Here is a 22,019-nt window from a genome sequence, read left to right on the forward strand (position 1 = left end):
TCTAATTGTGAATTCTAATTTACAACCAGTGAACAGTTTTTCACGAATAACTCAAAAACCGTTTTATGTTTTATGGAAAAAATTATTAGCAAAAATGAAGTTTATAAAATAATGAAGAGATTGGGTTCTTTTTATTTCTATAGATGCAATATGAACCAAGTTATGCCTCATTGAAGATAACTTTTTGTTCACTGAAAAATGAAGTCGAACCTTTCAACGTTAAATAACGGAAAAATTGTTGAGAAAAACTTATAGGATATTTTTCAAAGTACTTGAAAAGACCTTTAAAATTAGCTTTGGTAAAAGTCATTAGCATGAAAAGTAACAGGAGATCTGATGAAAATAAAAGGTTGTCTTCCTTTTTCAGAGAAAAAATCAGCAATAAAACAAATGACTTTTCCGCAAGAATTGGAATTGAACATAATCCTTTTACAATTTACTTTAAGTACTATCAATATGTTCTTGAAGTTTTTCACTGGTTTGGAATGCCTACATTTGAAAAAAAGGTTGATTCAAATTTGAAATTTTTTTGAAATTTCTTAAAAAATTTTATTTTTTTTTCACAATAATTAAAAAATTGAAGAATATACGTAAAAAATGCTACAGTACGAAAGTTTATTTTGTTTTTTACTGAAAATTTTGGTTTATTTTTTATTTCTATAGAATTAAAATTGATTGAGATGTCACCGTTAGAAGTTTGCATTTGATTGCGAGGACCACCCTTTAAACTCAAAAAATGAAGGGCTCAAGGAATCTGAACTTAGCATGCCTTGCAGCCCTTGAAATTCCTTACAAAATGTTTTTTTTTTTTAGGATTTAGCTAGCTTAAAAATTAAAGAAGTTATCGTTGAAAACACAATTGCATTTTTTCAGAGCTCAACATTTTCAGTGCATTTATGAATGCATGGGTTGGGACGTTGCAATAAATTATAAACTACATTAACAACTATAAAAAGTTTATAATTAATTATAAAAACATCATTAAAACATTTTAAGCTGTGAAAACTTAAGTTTTTTTTGTCATTAGGGTGGATTCTGTGGGTTACAACATTGTAACACAACATAAATTATGTTTCAGAATATGGAACAAGGGTTATTGTATATATTTAAATGATATTGAGTTACAAAACACTTACATCTATAATTTTAATAATTTTTTTCATAAGGGGTGGGGTTATTAAGGGTTGAAACGTTGCAATAGATCATAAATTATATTATAAACAGTAAAGAGATTTTACTTTAATTCATTATAATTGCACCATTAAAACATTTCAAGTGGTTGAAAACTACTTTTTTTTTTAATTTCATCATAAGGGGTGGTTCTAAGGGTTCAAATGCAGTAAAACATCATAAATTATATTCTGCAACATAAAAGCATGTTTATTCTACATGTTTAAACATGATTTCAATCTATGAAAAGTTTAAATGTATGGTTTTGGAATTTTTTTTAACAAGGTGTAGTTTTCACACCCAAAAAACAAAAAGCATACTCAGGAACATATAACTTTTGAAGCAGAGGGTTAGATAAGCTTAATTACAAATGTTCATGAAAATCGATGTTATTTGAAAGAATTCTGAGGTAATACTCTATTTTCACCGTCAAACACTAGACTATATGTTCATTTTATAAAAACTACGATTTTCCATTGAATCTATGTTTTATTACAGTGAGTGAAAAATTTTGAAAATTAGGAAAATTGTTCTAATCTTATACATATTTTTATATTTATAATATTGTGGTCAAAGTGTAGAGGTACTTCTTTGGTTAACAGTCCTTACACTGGTTGGCAGCAGCTCTCCACTCGTCTTACTTATCAGCCTTTATTTTTGGCTCCCAGTAAGAATCACAGTTCATATCATCCATCCATTATCCATTTTATGAACTAACCGAGGCCTTCTCCTACAATTTCTGCCTTTCATCTGTCCTGTCTTCCTCTTAACCAGACCTTGGTGCCTAAGAATGTGTCCTATTAGCTGAGCTCTTTTTTTTTAATCATTTCTTTTATTAAGTTGCTTTATTAACTCTTAAATACTTTGACACTTTTTCCATCCAACTTATCTTCAGCCATACTTCAAAAGCCAAAAGTCTCTTCTTTCCCTCTCCACAAATTGTCCATGACTCGCTTCCGTACAATGCAGTATTCCACACAAATGTTCCCAGTAATTGTTTTCTCAACTTCAAGGCTTATATTATTTGCTGTAAAAAAAGTTTTTTCTTTATGTTAAATGTGTTCTTTGCCTGGTGTATTCTACTCATTCACTATGTCTTTGTTGCTTCTTCCATCACCTGTTACATTACATCCTAAATATTTAAACTCTTCTACGTCCTGAATTGTCTCACCTCTCAGTTTTATTGTTCCATTCGTCCTGTTCTTAGGATGTACTAGTATTTTGGTTTTATGACTATTAATACATATGTGAAATTTTTCTTTCAGTACCTATCCATAACAATTAAAATTTGTTGCAGGTCCTCTTTGCTTTCTGCAATTACAGCTATATTGTCTGCAAATCTTAACATGTCAACTCTTTCTCCCTGGATCTTTACACCTCACTCACTTCCTCTCTATCAATGGCCTCTTGTGAATATAAGTTAAACAAATAGGGAGACAATGTACTGCCATGTCGCACCCCTTTTTAAATGTTTGCTTCTTTTTTGTTTCCCATTTCATTCTGATAAATACTGTAAATAATCCTTTGTTCCCTATAAGTAATACCTATTCGATTCAATAAATGGAACAAGATGTTCCAATTTACACTATCGAATGCTTTTTCCAGTTCTACAAACGATATGAAAGTAGTTTTACCTTTCTTCAGTTGTTTCTCTACTACTTGGCTTAGTGCTAAAATTGTTTCTCTTGTTCCTATCCCCTTTCTAAATCCAAATTGGGCTTCTGTTAGCAGCCCTTCTAATTTCTTTTCTATGCTCTTTTGGATCATTTTAATTGTTATCTGTGATGCATGCATACTTGGCTCAATGTTCTGTTTTGCTCACATGATTTTGTTTTCTTTGGTACTATAATGTATTTTGTAAAATCACAAGGTAATTATCCGGTTTCATAAATGTTACAGACCAACTTATACCATTCTTTTCATTCTGTCACCAGTTCTGCTTGTATGTTGTCCATTTCTGGGACCTTTCCATCCCTCAATTCATGTATTGCCTTGCAGACTCTCTTCCTCCATTATCAATTTCCCCAGTTCCTCTGGTAGTTCTTTTGATTCCTCTTCTATTGTTAAAATCTGGTTGTCACCTCTATATAACCATTCCAAATACTCTTTCCACCATTCTGCAATTTTTCTTCATCACATATCATTTTTCCCTCTTTATCCATTATACTCATAGTTTTTACCTTCCTTACACTGAAGAATTTTATAATATCTCCATATGATTATCAATCTGTCCCACTTTCATACACTTGTTTATGTTTTCATATTCCTTTTTTTAGGAATTTGCTTTCTCCTGTCTTCTTTCCTATTTATCTTATTCCTTAATTCCTTGTTAATTTCTCTTCTCTACCTCATCTACCATATTTTTGTTCTTTCTTCTTTCATTGATCAGCTCAACATCTTCACTTATCCATTCCTTCCTCTTTTCATGTGTTTTTCTGTTGTATTTGTAGCCTTTTTTATTCTGTTATATTTCTGTTTTTCTCTTATTTCTAAGGCTTCAGTGACTTTCTCCATTTCTGCCATGTACATATTAATGAACTGCTTCATCTTTTGAATTTTAACACAAAGCACATTATGACTAAATTATGGTCACTATTTGCATCTGCTCCAGGATAACTTCTGCTGTTCTTCACTTGATTTCTGTATCTTTCCTGCATTAAAATGTAATCTATTCAAGCTCTCTTTACATCCCCAGGAGCTTTCCATGTACATCTCCACCTTGGATGGTGCTTAAATAGTGTGTTTGAAATTGTTTTTTTTTTTTGTATTTCGTGCAAAATTCTATGAACCTTTCTCGTCTCTCGTTCCTTCAACCTAGTCCATAATGTAATAATTTAAATGTATAGGTACATTTAAATAGAAATATTGATCAATCATATTTTTTTTAAAGATTTGTATTTATGTTATTTCTTATGTTTAGAATCAAGTAGTAACACAGAAGTGGAACCAACGAGCACTAGTGAAGAACCTTCAACAAAACAAAGTAGTACTGCTCCTTCACTTATTGATGATTATTTATCAGAATTAGAAAGAGGGACGAATGGGACCAGGGAGAGTGAATCGGTACCTGATGCATCATCTACGCCCAGCACAAATGCCCCTACCCCAGCACCAGCACCTGCGCTTTCAACAGAAGATAAAAAAGTATTTAATGACCAGAAAAGTATAAAACAAGAGGTAAATAATTTATTTTCCAGAAAATGTATGTGTACTTCATTAACAATTGCAATACACATTAGCATATCGTACAATAATATTAATGTTAATCTAATCTATTACATTATATAAGTATATAAATAATTTTAATTGGAGACAGAAATCTTACGTTAAAACAATGGAAAATAATTAACAACCCATAATTAATCACCTTGGGCTGATGCACAAGATCGTTTGCTAGAAAGCATTTGGCAGTTGTTTCCTTTTTAAGGTTCTTATCATCATGTAGATAAAAACAAAATCCAGAAATAAAAATATGCATTTATACCACATAACCAAAACACAGAACCAAAACACCCTCATTGAAATGTATAAATGTGTAGATTAAACTCTCGTCATTGATCATTTCCCATAAATTCATTGTAAAATAGAAAAAATATTAATGGGGGTTACATGAGAATAGCCGCCTCGTTCCTCTTAATGGCTTTTATACTTAGGGTGTGATCTATTATAAAATTATACTGACATTGTAGGGAAGTCTCTCAGAAAGTAGAAGAAAAAATATTAACTGCATGTTTATTTATATTCTTGTAGAACAACAAGCTTATAAATCTTTTCATTTTAAGTCTGTCTTGTAGCAACCATATGTGATCACTTTCTTTAAATACCTGCATATTGTGGTAATATTTTTTAAAAAAACTTGAATCCCTAGGAGTCGTATCTTTTAATCAAACTGAAAGTTTTTTTTGTATAATATCTTTGACGACATACTCGGATAATGCGCTCCACACAGAATTACATCCTAATTAATAAAAACGTATTAGATCATGATATAACCATAATTTCTTCATTAATATTTTTGTTTATTCTCTGAAGCTAGTATATCCCAACAAAATTTTATCACGTTAAATCTATATTCACATTACATGATAATTTCTGGTCAACGGTCAAACTGAGAAATCTTGTTCCTTCTATACATGTTTAACAGTTTTTATTTCTTATATACATTTCTCTGGAACTGAACTTGTATTTTATATTTATATTATACTAGTTAAATTGTACTGCATTTGTTTTAATTAAATTTACATAAGTATTTTTTTAAATAGTTTTTACCCTTGGTATGACAGCTAACTTTTAATTTATTAAAACCTTCAGGTAATCTTTTTGAAAAAAACTAGTGTTGTGTGTCTCACCATACAGAATGAAAAAGCAGTGTTTGATCATATTCTGAAGATCAGGATCAAGAGTGAGGGCTAACAGAGCCTGAGGTACACAGCAAATGATCAAGGCTGGATCTGGCACTAATCATCCATGAGGTAGGATTGGATCCATCAGAAAGCAATCCCTCTCACTCCACAAGTGTACATTCAATTTAGGACAATGTTAAAAATTTATTGTATTGAAGGCCTGCAAATTATCTGAGAAAATACAGTATTGTCCTTCATTCTATTGCTCTTAATCGCAAGTAAGACTGTTTACTGCAACATTGTAAGCTTCCAATGCTGGATAAATTTTCCCTGTCAAAACCCAAACTGAAGGCTTGTAAGAGGAATGGACTTAAAAGAACGACAGCTTCTAACACCTTACTATACATGAACGTAACCCATAGGTCATTATTTTTTTTATCTTTCTTAACTCGCCTTTCTTTAATAGCAGCTTTCAATATTTTTTGGATAAATTGCTGAATCATTTGCTTATTTATTCATTCCACTAACATATTGCTAGAAATGGAATACAGTATTGCAGAAGAATGTTCAGTATCCTATCAGAATAAATGGGTTTCCTTTACAGGTATAATGGATTTGAGAGGATCAGTGAAATGTAATAATATGGAATCGATGATGCCACTGTTAAACTTTATTGCAGTATTTATAATAGGCTATTTTTTTGTCACAAGTAAAATATTTGGTAAATTCATTGCTAACATCATTTTATTTACTCATAAATTTCTCATAACACTGTCACACAAGATTATCTCTAGCTTTATTATTTCATTCCCTGTTAATGTGTATATTGATTTGCTTTTATTATGAGATATTTTAATAATGTCCATTTATAACTGCCTTTTGTCCTTTTTTTACATTTTTATTTACTTTTTATCTGCTTTGAAAAAAAAACTAAAAATGTATCTTAAATCATTAGAATGCTGCAGGAAATCAAGTTACGTTTGGTTACCTGCACTTGTTTGTAATGATTGATAAATTTTCTTTTATTTTTTTATATATATATTTTTTATGATATTGCAGTTAGACTTGAGCCCATGGACGCATTTTTTTATTTGGTCACCTCGCTGACCAAGGTGTAACTCATGTGCATAATTTATACATAGAAGAAAAGCTTTTTATTGTCTCACCTTATCATCAGCTAATTACTTGAGATTAAAAAAATGTTTGATAAAAGGATTTTTGTTAAGGCCATATATGCATTAATATTGCTTAACATGAAGCCATTTTAAATACATTGTCATTTTCTCCAGAAAACATGTGACTTCTCTTGTGTACACTGTTGTCACCAGATATACAAACAGTATGCCTCTTGCCTCTAGGCAAGAGGAAAGTCACCTTGCTTGTCTCCTGGATGTACAACAATCTTTGATTTCTTTTGAAATTACAAAATTCTCCCAACAACTTTATAGTGTTTGAAGCAACTATTTTTACATTAATTTTAGTCTTTGTCACTGTTTCATAGGTAACTTCATATTTGAATTCGTGGATTTGTGTTCAGGTTCTTCATGTCAACATCCCTATAACATATTCTCAATATATGTATTCTGTAGAGACCTGTGATAAGAAAAGTATTTTTTCAAATAAAATGTCAACACCAATATAGTTTATCAAAAAACAGTCACCATTGCTACTAATGCCTAAATAATATGAAAACAAACAGAAGACTACTTACATTGTCTTAAGTTTATGACTTTTAAGTCTGATTAACAATAATATTGAATGTCTTACTTTTTCATTCATTTGCTTTCATTTGATATATTCATCAACTGATTTGCTGATTCAGACCATTAACTTAATAGTCTGTGTTAGTGATGGGCAGAATCGAGTGATTTTTAATAATCAAGATATTAGTAATAGAATGATATAAATAATCGAATGATACATTCTAAATATGAATATTACTAATATTTTTCACAAGTACAAACATAGAATAATATTATTAGTTTGACTAATGTACTTTAATTGCTGTTACTGACAGATCATTTCATAAGTTTTGACTGTACTGGTTACTGGCGCCGCAATTAATCCTCCCTAAAAATTATTTTCTGCAAATGCAGTGGTTTTATTTGAATTATTATCTCATTCTCAGTTAGTCGCTAATATTTTGATATCCTTGTTTTTTGTTTATAAATCTTGCATTAATTCATATGGTGTTATTTGTTACCATTTCAGTCTGTGTTAATAGCATTTTTGAGTTTTGTTTCTTTAGTTTTTTGATTCAGTCTACAGAATTTTTAGTTTGTTTTAGTATTATAAGAGTTATTACTTAATAGAATTTACTCATTTAGAGACTGTTTCTTTAAACTTTGATTTTATTGAGTTTCATTATTTTTTGTCTATAATTTAGCCATTTAGAAACTTTCATATTTAGTTGTAGTTACAGAGTAGAATTATGAAACTAGGGAGGAAATTATCAATTGTTTGGACATTTTTTTACAAAAAAATGAAGACAAAAAAGTGTCTTGTAAAATTTGCAAAAAACATTTAAAGTTTTTCGGCAACACTACAAACATAAAAGAGCACTTAAAACGGAAACATCCTTTGCAGTTAAATGAAGAATTATGTAATAATAATAACAAAAGAAGAATACTTCTGATGCTTTACTTCATTGATTAATCAACCTCACCAACACATGGTACCAGTATTAGCAGATCCTGTTCCTTCCACATCATCAGCCGAAACAGTTAGTAAAATTTCATTTAATAAAGTAAATATAGCTCCACCTAAAAAACAACTACATTAATTTGGACGTCATGACAAAGCATTATCTGTAGTAGAAAAAACTGTGATTGATAGATCCATCATTAAAATTTTAGCTATTGATTTCCAACCTTTATCATTGCTTGAAAATCCTGGTTTTTTAGTATATACAAGGAAATTACAACCACTGTATATGCCACCTAGTAGGAAACAATTATCATGTACAATGCTATCACAAATTTATTCTGATGTATCGGAAAAAATTAAAAATATGTTAAATTCAATAAAACATATTTCAGTAATTACTGATATTTGGTTAGCCAATGACAATAAATTGTTTGTTAGTGACTAGTCATTTTATACACAGTAACAAACTGCATTCAATTTTACTTGTGAAATATTAGTTTCTCATACGGGAATGGCAATTGGCTCTATTTTAACAACAATTTTCGAAGAATGGAATATCACCAACAAAATAGTGACAGTAGTAGTTGCAGACAATGGATGTAATGTAAAAAATGCAATTAATGAACATTAAATTTGCATTACCATCCGTGTGTGGCTCACACCCTTAATTTATCTGTACAAGATGGTATTAAAATGAACAAAGAGTTCTCAGATTTATTGAAAAACTGCAGGTATCTTGTTTCACATTTTAAACATTGTGTTACAGCAACTAACAAAGTAAGGGATAACAAATGACAATGGGGAAACCTGTATTAAAACTGCAACAGGATGTCTCTACCAGGTGGAATTCTGTTTTAGTGATGCTGGAAAAACTATTGGAAATAAAAGATTTTATACATATAGGATAAGAGAAGTATTCTAGAGAGGTAATACTGAAATACATACCAAAACCCAAGATGAACAAAAAGTGAAATCATAACTGTATCAAGAAAAGCGATAACTAAAATAACTAGTATTAAATGTGATAACTATCATACAAACTAAAGGAATGAGTTAGTTTAATATTCCTAACTACTAACTAGAATAATTTTGAATACTATAATGAGAGGTAGGTTGAATGTGTACTAGTAATTTTAGATGAATTTCAAGGATTTCAGTTAAAGCATGGGAACACAAGAAGCACCTTTGGCCCTCAGATAAATTTCAGAAGACAGGTTTATGATAAAGCTAAGCTACCTGCATGGCATTTGTTGTTAGTCTTAAAAACCATCTGACGAGCAGAAAGATTATACAAGATATTTAAAAATATATTATTGAAATGGAGAGAAAGACAAGTTATTCATTGGTATAAGAATCTGGTAGCTATAATCAGAGTAAAATATTGAGAAAGGCATGCTGCATTATAGAAAGTAATGTGATATATTTTGTTTTGTTTCTTTTTAACTTTACGTATAGAAGCCACAATAAAGAAACTAATAGAACAATTTGAGATTGAAGAGTCCAGAGATAGTAAACAGAAACTGTCAACATTTATTGATGATATGACTTTTAGTTTAAGAAATAAATGGTATGAATACATAGCAAGGAAAAAAATTCAATTCAAAATAAACAAGAGTATAAAAATTGAAGTTAATAAAATTAACTGGATGAAGAATAATGAGGTTCAATTTGAAGATTACATAAGGCAGATTAAGATAAACAGAATATTAAAAAATTGACTTGCACAAGCCAGGAGAGATTTGTTCAGGGAATAAATTAATATCATACCCTGATCAAAATTTAATATGTGAAATATTCTATCATGGGCTTTAAGAAAGCCATCTTAAATTAAATTGATTACTGATGCAATTCTTTTCAAGAAATAAGTCACTGGAATTCTGAAAATCCTCATGGATCAGAAAAACTAATTTCCAAAATGAGTTTCATGTTAACATATGGTGTAGTGTTATCATTGACAAAATCATTGGACAATTCATTTAACATGATCACCCAGAGACAACATATATCTAAATTCCTTGCAAAATAACTTCCATATCTTTTTAATATGTTGTCTACTAGCAAGTCAAAAAATGATTTTTCAACATGATGAGGCACCTCCACATTTTTGTGGAGAAGCCTGGAATTACTTTAATGAAACTTAATTCAGGGAACTGGATTGGTATAACAGACCTATTAATTGATCTGTATGGTCACCTGACCAAATGCCACTGGATTACTACATCTGGCTTGTATGAAAATTTAAGTATATGGATAGAAAGTTAATACAAAAGAAGAGAAGAATTATAGCACTTTTGTGTTATGAAATATCCATGATAGAATACAGATGATAATTTCCAGAGAATATTCTAAATAGTGACAAGAGGTCATTTTGAACAGTTTAACTAGTTGTAACTGAGTAATTGTTTTTTTAATTTTCACTTATTCTTTGAATACAAGATTTAAAGTCATTTGTTGATGAGCTACTTTGAGGGTTCATGTATTAATATTATTCATCAAAGATATATCTATGTAAAAAGGTTATCCCATACAGTACTTGGTAGCGAGTTCTTCATGTATAGCAAGAAAAAATGTTCTTATCATCTTAGATCCAAAAGTCTAAGGTGTTTTGTCTTATTTTAGAATTTTGTATAAAAATTATTTTGAAAAAATTTGTTTTATATGGTATAAAAACTTTCATTCTTATCAAAATAAATTTGCTTTGAATTTTTTTAAACACAGCCATGTTAGTTCTTGCATATCTTAGAGAATATTGTTTTATTTGTGAAGTATTGGTTTGGATACATTTTTAAGTGATGAAGTTGTAGAAGTATTTTTTTTTTTCTTCAGAAAAATAGTTCAGTCTGAGAGACAATTGTGTTTTCCTTGATGAACAAATCATTTATTTTTAGTTAGTTATTAAGTTTTGACCACTATGGTTTTTATCATTACTAAATGTTCAAGGTATGCAGTGAAACTGTCTTTATCACTTTTCTTCAATGATTCCAATTTATTAAATGTGACTTTAGCCGTTGACATTATAAAATGTCAACGTTAGGATAACTCAACTTCATTTCTAGGAAGCCACTTTGAAATGAAACTTCATGTCTTAAGAAAATTAAACTTTAGCATATAGTTTTAACACCTATTGTACGTAGAAACAAGATTTTGTTTACCAATTTTGAAGTAATGTAAACCCATATTATCTAAATACAGATCTATTTAGATATGAACTTCTGTTTAAAAACCAGAAGCTAAGCATTTCTGAATCTAGGATTATGTGTTATTTTTTTTTGTTTTTGTTATATTGAAGCACTTCTAAGATCAGTTTATCTTCTTTTTTTTACATATTAAGTGTATCAACACTTATTTACAACTACTGCAAGTTGGTTATATTTCCTTTCATTAGATAGATGTACTCATAGAAAATGGCATTTGTATAATTGGAAAAACATTTCCAGGTATCATCTGGAGGAATGAATCTAGAAGCTGATGCCCTTGCTACGTTGGCGTCTGCTGCGTTGAGTTGTGATCAAGCAGCAACAAATGGTATTAAACGTGAGGTGGGATATATTTTCATTTTATTGTTTCTTAATATATATACTTTTTAGTTTTCAGAGAAATTCAGATCAGAGGTAAGCCTGTCTTAATTTATAAGCCTTAAAATAAACCCACACACACACACATATATATATATATATATATATTACCGGAAAATTGTGAAATCGGAGAATATGTGAATTCCCTAGGGAAATCATAAATGGTCTAAACTTTCAGGGAATTTGTGAAGTCCCTGGGGAATTCACAATTTGCCTTAAATTTTTAGTATTTATATACTAAGGTATAAGTGTATATAAGTATATAAAATTGTCTATTGGATTTCCGTAATGCATTCTGTTAATTAGATGAATTAGCTTTTCATTACAGTCAGGCTCATAAAAAAATGAAGTATGTAATAATAACAATCTGATCCCATAGCCATGCAGTACGTTATTTATTAAAAGCATTTACATTGATGTGGGTTTATTTTATTTTTATTATCTGTGAGTCAAAACCTACTTTCTAGTGATGAGGCATGAAAGAAGTAAGTATTCTAACTTTTCCTTGGTTATTTTATTCTTGCACCGATTTTTTTAATTACACATTCTTTCTCAGTGATAGTTTGTGTTCTCCATTTTAGTACTTCACAAATTTATCACATTGATCTCTCATTAATATTGTACAGTTGATATTTTACTTTTTGTTTTGGAAAATAGTAGAAGCTTTGCTTCAGAAACAGGAACTTTTATAACTGATTCTGTTAGATTTTGTTGTTAAATCCTTGTTTTGTTTTTTTTAAGTGATACTATGTGAAATATTTATATCTTGCCAAAAACTATATCACTAAAAAGATTGGATTTTATGAGTTAGTTCAATCTCTAAGTCGTAGCAGTATAACCTTAAGTAAGTTCATTTTTGTGTTTTTAAGTTAAAATAAAAGACTGACGTCTTTATTTAAAGATAAAACGTAACTAATTACAGCTCTAGCTTCAACCATTAATTATCATAAAGTGCTTAGAAATTGTCGGTGATAAAGATGTAAAATAATAAAATGATATTAAGAAATTAAAAGAAAAAAAAATTATATACCAGTTGAAGCAGTCATTTCTTAAAGGTATAAAAGAAATGTTTGAAGTCTATTCAAAGTTAAGATGCTAGTACTGTAATTTTAAAGTTATTCTTAATTTTCCTGCATCTCGTGTAGAAACACACTCTTGTTAAGTATGCAAGTCAGTTGAATATTATGATGAGACTGCTCCATCAGCTGAACTTTCAGGATGGCTGTTTGAAAGCATGTGAGGTCTCTAAGACAATAGGCATCTCAAATTAATGGGTACATCATATTTTACACAATTATTTATTTACACATGCAAAAACTGTTCACAAGATCTGTATTTACAGGATTGTCTGATCTGAAGCAATCTGTGATCGTTTGAGCATCCAGCAATCAAAAGTATAAACAAGTAAAGATTTCTAATCATAATTTGGGGCTGTTTTCATATAATTGAGAGGAATTTGTATGCTGTTTCATTACAGTTCATGAAAGAATTTATAAATCGTTTATAAAGCTACTGACTTTAAACTAAGGAACAGTCAAAACACAATGGGTTACATTTGTAAAATCAACTAAGAAGGTGAAAACAATTCTATCAGCAGGAAAGGTGACCACTGCCTTGTGGGATGTTTGTGATATATATATATATAATCTTTATCAATTTTCTGAAGAATAGTAAAACAGTGTCCAGGGAATATTATGCATCTTTGCCAGATTGTTTAGATGAGAAAATAAAGAAAAAATGACCACATTTGATGAAAAAGGAAAGTTAACAAAGACCGGCTCTCTCTTCTGTGATAGCAACATCAAGATTGTTCAAATTATAATACAAAATTCCTCTGCCTCCACTCCTACTCGTCAGATTAGTACCTTCAAACTATTGTTTATTTCCAAATATGAAGGTGGGCTTGCTGGGAAGAAATTTACATAAAATGATGAAGTTATTAGAAGTATTAAAACCATGGTAGCAGCTAAGTGAATAAGATATATGTTACCTTCTTGACATCTAAAGACAATTTTCCTTAATACTCTTTTAAAAAGCTAAAATAATTTTCAAGTGCTAAGATTGATTTTTTTTCAAACATCCTTTTTTTTAGTTTTTTCATTTAATAAATTGTTTCATCATATTCTAGTATTTTCTCCCAAATTTATTTCTATTTCTTTTTATTAAATATTTAAAGATCGTTTAAAAAATTCATTTTGTAACTATACAGTTTCCCTTAAATTGTGCTCCTTGATTAATTTTTTAAAATTATTCTTCATGACTCTCACTGAGAAAGTAATAAGCAATGAGAAGTTAGCAGGTAAATATTTATATCATAATTATCTTGTTCATCATTAAACATAGTTACATGTTATTTCTTATGGCTGGTTTTACGATTTCATCATTTTGTCATAGTTCCGTGAATTATTTCAAGAGACTATTTTATACATGATATTTTTAAAAAGAAATTTTCTCATAGTAAAGATTTTGAATTGAAATTACTTTTGTGTATAATGAAAAATTAATTGTACATATTCTGTAAAGTTCAAATTTTAAAATTATAAATTAAAACATATTGAATTTTTAATGTCTTATTACCGGTAGACATACCTTATTTTAAAACTATGAAAACTGATGATTATCATATGTTGATCTATAATCCATAAAAAAGAATGGATTCAGTTCATTAATATTCCAGTCATATAGGATAGCATAAATAGCTGTAACTTGCCAAACCAGGTCGCCTCTTCAGTGTGGTGTGATGTTGGCATTATAAAAGCCACAAATGCAACTGTAATGAAGTTCTACGAACCTGGCTCTGTCTCTGATCCAGAACATACTGAATTGACATTAAATGAGCTTCCAGATTACACCAATTGTTTGAAAATTGAGTTGGAACCAGGAACTGCTTACAAGTTTCGTGTTGCGGCTATAAACACTTGTGGTCGTGGCCCGTGGAGTGAAGTGAGTATTTTTATGAAATTTTCTCTCTTGATTCTCAATTCTACTGAATATTTCCTATTTTTTACATGTCTTGCATAACGGAAGTTAATTCTGGCACGTAAAAATCTAATTTGATTGGCTTAAATGATTAAGCTCTCACCAGAATTTACATTGATAAAAAAACTTTATCCAATGTAAATATTTAATTGTAGTCATGGGGCTCTTTAATATAGAATAATTACTATTCAGAGATCTTTAATATAGAGCCCCAATTGCATTTAAATATTTTCATTGAAAGACAAAATTATCTTCAATGTAAGATCAAGTCTTATGTAACAGAAGTTAATTTTGGCAAAAAAATTAAGTATTTTCGACATTTTGATTGGCCTAATTAATTAAATAGGCTATTTCGACAATTATGATATATGATTATTGTAGATATTTCTACAATTAATTAGATGTGGCTATTTCTACAACATGAAAAATGTATTTAAACAAATTAAAACTGTCTGAAAGTTGATTGGTCACCCATTATTTTATTTAATTAAATACCTCATAACGATGTTCTTTATTTTCCATACCTTGTTTTCTTTTAGTTCAATTCATTTATTTTTTTTAAATTTTTAGCAGTTATGTTTTTTAAATTTATAATTAAAGCAATTTTTAAATTTGTTATCACCACTTAAGGATTATTTTCTTAAAAATTAGTTTTGCCCAAATGTGCTTTCCCTTGAGCATGGGAGCCCCAAAATGTAAAAAGAAATTTAATTTCAATTCTTTAATGCTTAATCATTTTGTTAAACAATAGTCACTAAAATGGCTAATACTCTTCTTGTAATGGGGACCCCAGAATTAAAAAAAAAGTTTTTAAATTTAAAAATGAATATTCAATTTTAACAAATATTTTAATCATTAAAAAACCTAATGCATGATCCCCAAATTTAAAAAAAATCTAAAACATATTTTTTGAAATTTTGATGCTAATATACTAGTATTAAAAATGTTGGTTATTGCTTTATTTTATTGAGCATCTTGGCTTCAAAAAAGTAAAAATAAATATAATTAAACAAGTAATTTTACGATTAATAAAAAAAATTGTTAATTGATAACATTAAAATTTATTAGGATACATGTTTTTTTTTTTTACATCATTGAAGAAATAAGCTAAATTGAACTTTTTTGGTTAATATTTTGTTTCATAATCCTACATTGTATTTTCTTTTCTCCTAGCTATTGAATTTTACATTTTTGAGCTTTTTGGATATTCATAAAGCATATTTTTTATGTATGTTGTATTTTTGATTCATCATAACTTTTCTCTTCCAGTTTTTTCCAAAACATAGCTGTCATAAGCGTTATAGTAAATAATCCACAGTCATAAGCATTGGTTTGCCTTTGAACTTTGTGAAATTTTTTCATATTTCTATAATACAATAAAGATAAATATTTTAAATCCACTTTCTTAAGGCAAAACTGATTCAAATTGCTATATATATGAAGCATTTCACAATCATATGTTCTTATCCAATGCTGCGGTAAATGGTTTTCTATGTCCTTTATGCTATCAAATTATAATACAATTTTGACATTTTTAAAGGAAACTGGATAAAATACATTTCTCTTTCAAATTTTGTAAACCTTTCTAATTGATATAACAGTACAATTAGCATAAAAATTTTGATTCAAAATTTTTGCTAATCTTTATGTTTCTTCAAACACTGTGTGTTCTATTGTTCATTGTAGAAAATTTTCCAAACCATATTCAGCTACCGTTTCATTTAAGTTTATTACGTTGTTAAATGCAAATAAATCTGTCATCTGGTTTATTATTTTCATAATAAATCTCAACAATTTTTATCTCATTTGACAGCGACATTTCCAATTCCGTATATTATTTTTCAGATTATTTTCATTATCATTTATTTCCTATAAGAAATCTTCATCTGAAAAATTATTTGAATTTAGATTTATATCATTAAATGATAATGGATTGTCTTTGATTTTTTGGAGTTATACTTATTGTTAATTTTTTTTACGATTGTATTACTCCTACATGTGCAGATATAGTTTGATGATCTGAGAAATATATTTCATATACTTCAGTTTTTCTTAGATTAAAATTTTAAAATATAATGTCAAATTGTAAGCCATGTTTTGTTATTGTAATTTCATTGCTAAGTTGAACGGAAACCTTAAGTGATGTCAAGATAACTAAAAAATGTATGTTTCCCAACAACACATCAGTATTGAAATTCCCATCAATAAAATGTTTTGAAATCTGTCCAATAGGAATTTCTTCAATTGTATAGGAAACCCAGGTGTATTTTATCCAGTTATAGTATATAAACCATTTCTTTTGATCAAAAGAAGTTCAAAATGTGACTTATAATATGTACTTAATTTATTATTTTTTTTTAACTGTAACAGTTTTTTTGAGGCCTGGTGCTGCTAAACATAAAATCCCTCAGACTTTTATAGATTTTTCAACCATTTTGTTTTAATTTTTACATATTTTGATACATAAAATAATGTTTGAGTCAGAATTAAAATACAGTATCAGAATTTAAATAATCGTCCAAACATGAATATTTGGCTTCATAAACAAATTTATATTTAAGTAATTTTCAGTTCATTATTACTTTTTTCATATTGAAAATTCAAATACAACTTTTTCTTACTTTTCAATAATAAATTTTGTTTTTAATTCCACATTTCATTTGAAACTCTTTTTTCTGATACCTCACAAAAGATAGAAACTGTTTAGGCTTGTAATAGTGCTTAAAGCAACATGTAGCATAGCTTGATAAATCTTCCACCAAAATCAACACATATTTTATTTACATATTGATACTTTACTTTTATGAGTAGCAGTTTCTTCAGCTGTTATTACAGGAAATTGGCATCTAATTATCCTTTAATTCAAACGGTAAGTTACAAGGCTGTTCATTATTTCTTCAGTTTGAATATGTTTTAATGTCCACATGTTCTATTTACTAATTTCTCCTCAATATTTAGGTTCACTATTATATATCTAATCGCAACTTTTAATTCAGTTTCATGAAACCCGCCGTGATATTTTAAACCATTAGCTGTTTTAAGACAATCTAAATATATTCTTTTTTTTGTCTCTTCCATTAACTTTCTCCTTTTTTTATTACAGAATACATTTTTCAAAAATGAATTACATAACTTGATTGGCATAGCCATGAAAGTTATGCATTCATTGCGGGGTTTTTTTTTTTTTTTTAATGTAATTAAATAGTTATGAAAACATAAAACAATTCTGCTTTATAATGTAAATGTTATCTTTTATTTTGTCATTTCTTTAGCAGATAGCTTTTGTTTTAAAATCTTTTTTTACTTAAAACTTTGTTTTTTTAACCAAATCAAAAATTTGTTTTTGTTGATGCATGTATCTGTTGGTTGGTAATTTAAAGAAAAAAATTAACCAATAGTGACAAATGCATTTTTAATTACATTTTTTTTTAAATGTTCCAATAAAAAAAATGTAATTTCAAGGTATTTCTTTTCTTTTATTTTCTGTGTATATGTCTCAAAATTTGGAGTTAGACTAAAAATAAATAGAATTGATGTACAAGGAACTAAAATTTTACAATAAATAGCTAGCAGGGATAGAAAATAGTTGCATAGAATTTTTTTCATCATTAGGAAGTGATGAAATAGAGACTACATTGGTACACTGTAGTTAGCAGTTGGCTGAGGGTATTTGAATAAATTCTTATTTATTAATTTTACTCTTTCATGTTTTAAAACATTAAACTATTGTAGAACAAAGAATTGCAGGTTTTTTGTCTGCTCATAAATAAGGGCTTATGAAATTTCTATCATCTGAAATTAAAAAAATTTACTTTGAACAGTACATGTTAAATACCACTGCAAAGCCTGTTTTTTCATCTCCAAGTAAAATAATTTTTAAAAGAAAAAAACATTCCAGATCAGCTAAAAATCAAATCATCTATTGCAGTTTATCAGGATTAAATGTAAATTGAAAATAACATTTAATTATTTGGTATCAGAAATTTCCTTAAAACTATAAACTTCAGAAATAATAAACCTGAAAACTTATAAATACTACATTTTTAATATCTTATTCAAAATATGTCCAGCAGTAGTTCTTGTTGTCATCTTCAGTGATGTTTATTTTTGATGTTATTTTTCTTTATTTTGTATAAGAGTATATTAGTGTTTTGTTGCCAAATGTGTACTAGGTATTTTAGTATTGTGTTCTGGTATGTCAAATCTGTAGGTTATACTTCTGAAAGTGGATAGTTTATGTGAGGTGAAGTGGTTTGAAATGTAAATGAGTGTCTGTCTGTCATTTGTATTCTAGTGTAATTGAATCGGTTTATCTGCAAATTTCTGCCCATCCCTGTTGATTTTGCCTGAAGTTTAATTTGATTTCTTTTTTGTCTATAAAAACATCTTAATATTATCTTAGGATTGGAGGAGTAGGCCTGGTTACCAACCTCAGTAGGCTTTTCAGCCACTAATTTTCCCTTTTGTGTGAACTCATTGGTAGAAAACAGTCCTTTGACCATATTACAGGTAAAGTTTGCATTCCACTAAGTTCCAATAAGGATCCTAATGCTGCACTAGTGATTATAAAGATCGAGTGTTCCTACAATTTGAGGCAGAAAAATGGCTAACAATTCCCATGCACTTACCAGAAACAGAAGTGTTGAAGGATAAGGAACAGTGGATTGTATAAGAATGGGATCATGAACTACAGAAGAGTACGATCAGAGTAGTTAACCATTTTGCCCAGGACTCAACTTTGTCTTAAAACATCTTACATAGTTTTAATATTACTGCTGTTTTAATTTTTTTTAAATAAGGAATATAATTTTATCTACTGGCATTTAATCCTGAGTTTATTGAACAAAGGTGAATTGTCATTGTGTCCACCACCTCCGAATTCATGAGTACATCTCAGAATGATGCCTTATGAGTCTGTAAATTTGTTACGTTGTAGAATCACCAAAATTATATTAATGCTGCTAAATTCTGTTAACAGTTAACTTCAGAACACTTTGGTATTAAATTACTGCTTTTGAAGAAACTATAATTGGTAGTTGAAGTGCAGACATTTTTGTACATGAGGTTAGTTTTATATTTTGAAGAATTATATCATTGTTTCAAAATGTTCTGTCATCATATTGAGCTTGATTGTATTATCTTTCCTCTAATCCTACTTTTTTGTTGGTATGGGCCTTGTCCCATTTATTAGCTGTTAATTTTTGCCTAATGAATTAGTAGTCTGTTTAAAGTGAAAATAAAATAATAGGTGGTAGTTATTTAATCACCTCAGTGACTTAATTTTGAATTACAATCAAAATATCTGAAATATATTGATTTTCATTCAGTTGTATAGTAGAATGGTTGTCACTTTTTTCAAAGGTAAGTTAATTGCAAACATTTACTGGTACTGATGTTTTATGGTCCTGCCACAACAAATGGAACTAAAACTCATGAAAAATTATTTTTGTAATAAAGCACATATAAAAATTATCCAACTTGATAAAGATGTTGCTAGCAGATATTAAACTAAACATCATTACAATTCATCAACCACATTCTGAAATTTTATTGTATTTTGAATAAGTTTGTTTTTTTTTAATATTTCATCCCAGAAGCACCTGATTTTTTTTTATCAGGTGTCTAGTATTTGATGTGAATTATATTAATTTTTTGCTTTCAAGAACAAAAAAAAGCTGGCAAAGGTTGCATAGATTTCCTGACTTTGGACTTGACAGATTTTTATTTCAAATACACCATACGGTTTTAAATATAAGTGACTTAATTATGGAATATTTTAACCACAACTGCTAAAAAGATATAAATTTTCAATTTTGAAAAAATGGGATTCCCTTGATCAAATAATGTTACCTTAACTGAATTTACTAAGATACTGAATTTAAGATAACTGAATACTGAATTTAGAGTGTAAGAGGAAAAATGTTTTGTTCCACTTGACTGACGCCCTTGCTTAACAGTTACCTCTTAACAACATTTTTAATAACAGCCAAAACTGAAAAACATAAGTACCAGAAATAATAAATGTTATCCCCTTGATCAAATAACATTTTTAACTTTAAAATTATGCATAAAAAAAAATTCTTAGTAAAAACTTTTGACCAAATTATATTTTTATCATTAAATTATTCTGTTGATATGATATACAGTATTATTGACCACTTGCTCGACAATTATTTTATATAATACTTTTAAAACAGCCATAACTTGAAAAACGAATAGTGTCAAAAATTAATAACCCATTATACGGGGTGTTTCTAAAACGGTGGACTGGCTATACTTTTTCAGATTCTACTTGTAAAACTAAACAAAAAGTATTATTAAGAAAAATGGCAATTTCTCCTTCGTTCCCCCTGTCCACCATTTTGTTATTTTTATATAAAAATTTATATCTCAAGTTCGGATAGACGAATCACATTAATATTTGTAGGCGTCTTTGTAATAAAGTTTTAATATTAGCAAAAAAATCAGGACTTAAATACCTTCAAAAATTACAAAATGGCGGCCATGTTTATTTTTCACTCCGTTATATCATCATAAATATTAGTTTTATGAAAATGTATGTTATTTATTAAAATATTAAGCCTTTTATTTTGAACAAAATGACATTTTATTTTTTTTAAGTCTGTTAAGTAGTCGAAGTTATGGCAGAAAATCTTGTAATTTTGTGTCTGTTTTCACGTCCACTTTACATTCAATTCGATTAAATATTAATTGATTTTATTTATTGATAATTCTGGTATTGTAAATTAATTAATTAATTTTTCACTTTGAATAATTTTGCACAGTGACTATTACTGCTGATCATGTTAACAGTATAAAAATGAGGTTGTGACAGAAACAGTTTACTATTTCAGAGTTTATTAGACAAGGTTCAACGATTTCAAGTAGTGCAATTTGGATATTTTATTTCTAGTTTTCGTGTTTGAACTTTCAGCATATGTGTTCAAGGTAAAAAAAATCGTTAATGTTTTTATCAGTTTAATTTTATCATGGGGGTAGTATATTTTAGGGCTAGATTTTTTGTTAATGTAAATGTTTCTTTACGCATAGACTTATGTAAATTAGATTGTTAGAAATAAAATATTATGCATTTGGTTTTTAGAAATTCTGTTTACTCCTTTACTTAGGATTCTTAGTTTGGCATATTTAGTAATTTTAAATAATTAAACCCGTTTATCTGAGTTTTTTTTTAGATTTTTACCTCTGTAACTGGGATTGTTTAGCTTAACAGCCTGTAAGTAAGACAGTTACTAATTGTCATTTTGAATATTGGTCTTAACAGGTTTGTTTACAAACTTATTCAAAT

At 28.6% G+C, this 22,019-nt stretch overlaps 1 protein-coding gene across 4 annotated transcripts in view; it reads left to right on the forward strand.

The window, feature by feature from the left end:
* The window catches only part of Hcf (Host cell factor), a 135,150-nt gene that overhangs the window by 91,482 nt on the left and 21,649 nt on the right, over positions 1 to 22,019 (forward strand). For 3 of the 4 annotated variants that reach the window (XM_075363461.1, XM_075363462.1, XM_075363463.1), the window contains exons 16-18: positions 4,091 to 4,347; positions 11,597 to 11,698; positions 14,453 to 14,677. In XM_075363461.1, the coding sequence (XP_075219576.1) occupies positions 4,091 to 4,347; positions 11,597 to 11,698; positions 14,453 to 14,677 (584 nt within the window). The remainder of the gene's footprint in view (positions 1 to 4,090; positions 4,348 to 11,596; positions 11,699 to 14,452; positions 14,678 to 22,019) is intronic. The other variant, XM_075363464.1, reaches the window with a different exon arrangement.

This window comes from Lycorma delicatula, chromosome 4, assembly GCF_047948215.1.
Source record: "Lycorma delicatula isolate Av1 chromosome 4, ASM4794821v1, whole genome shotgun sequence".
Classification (NCBI taxonomy): Eukaryota; Metazoa; Arthropoda; class Insecta; order Hemiptera; family Fulgoridae; genus Lycorma; species Lycorma delicatula.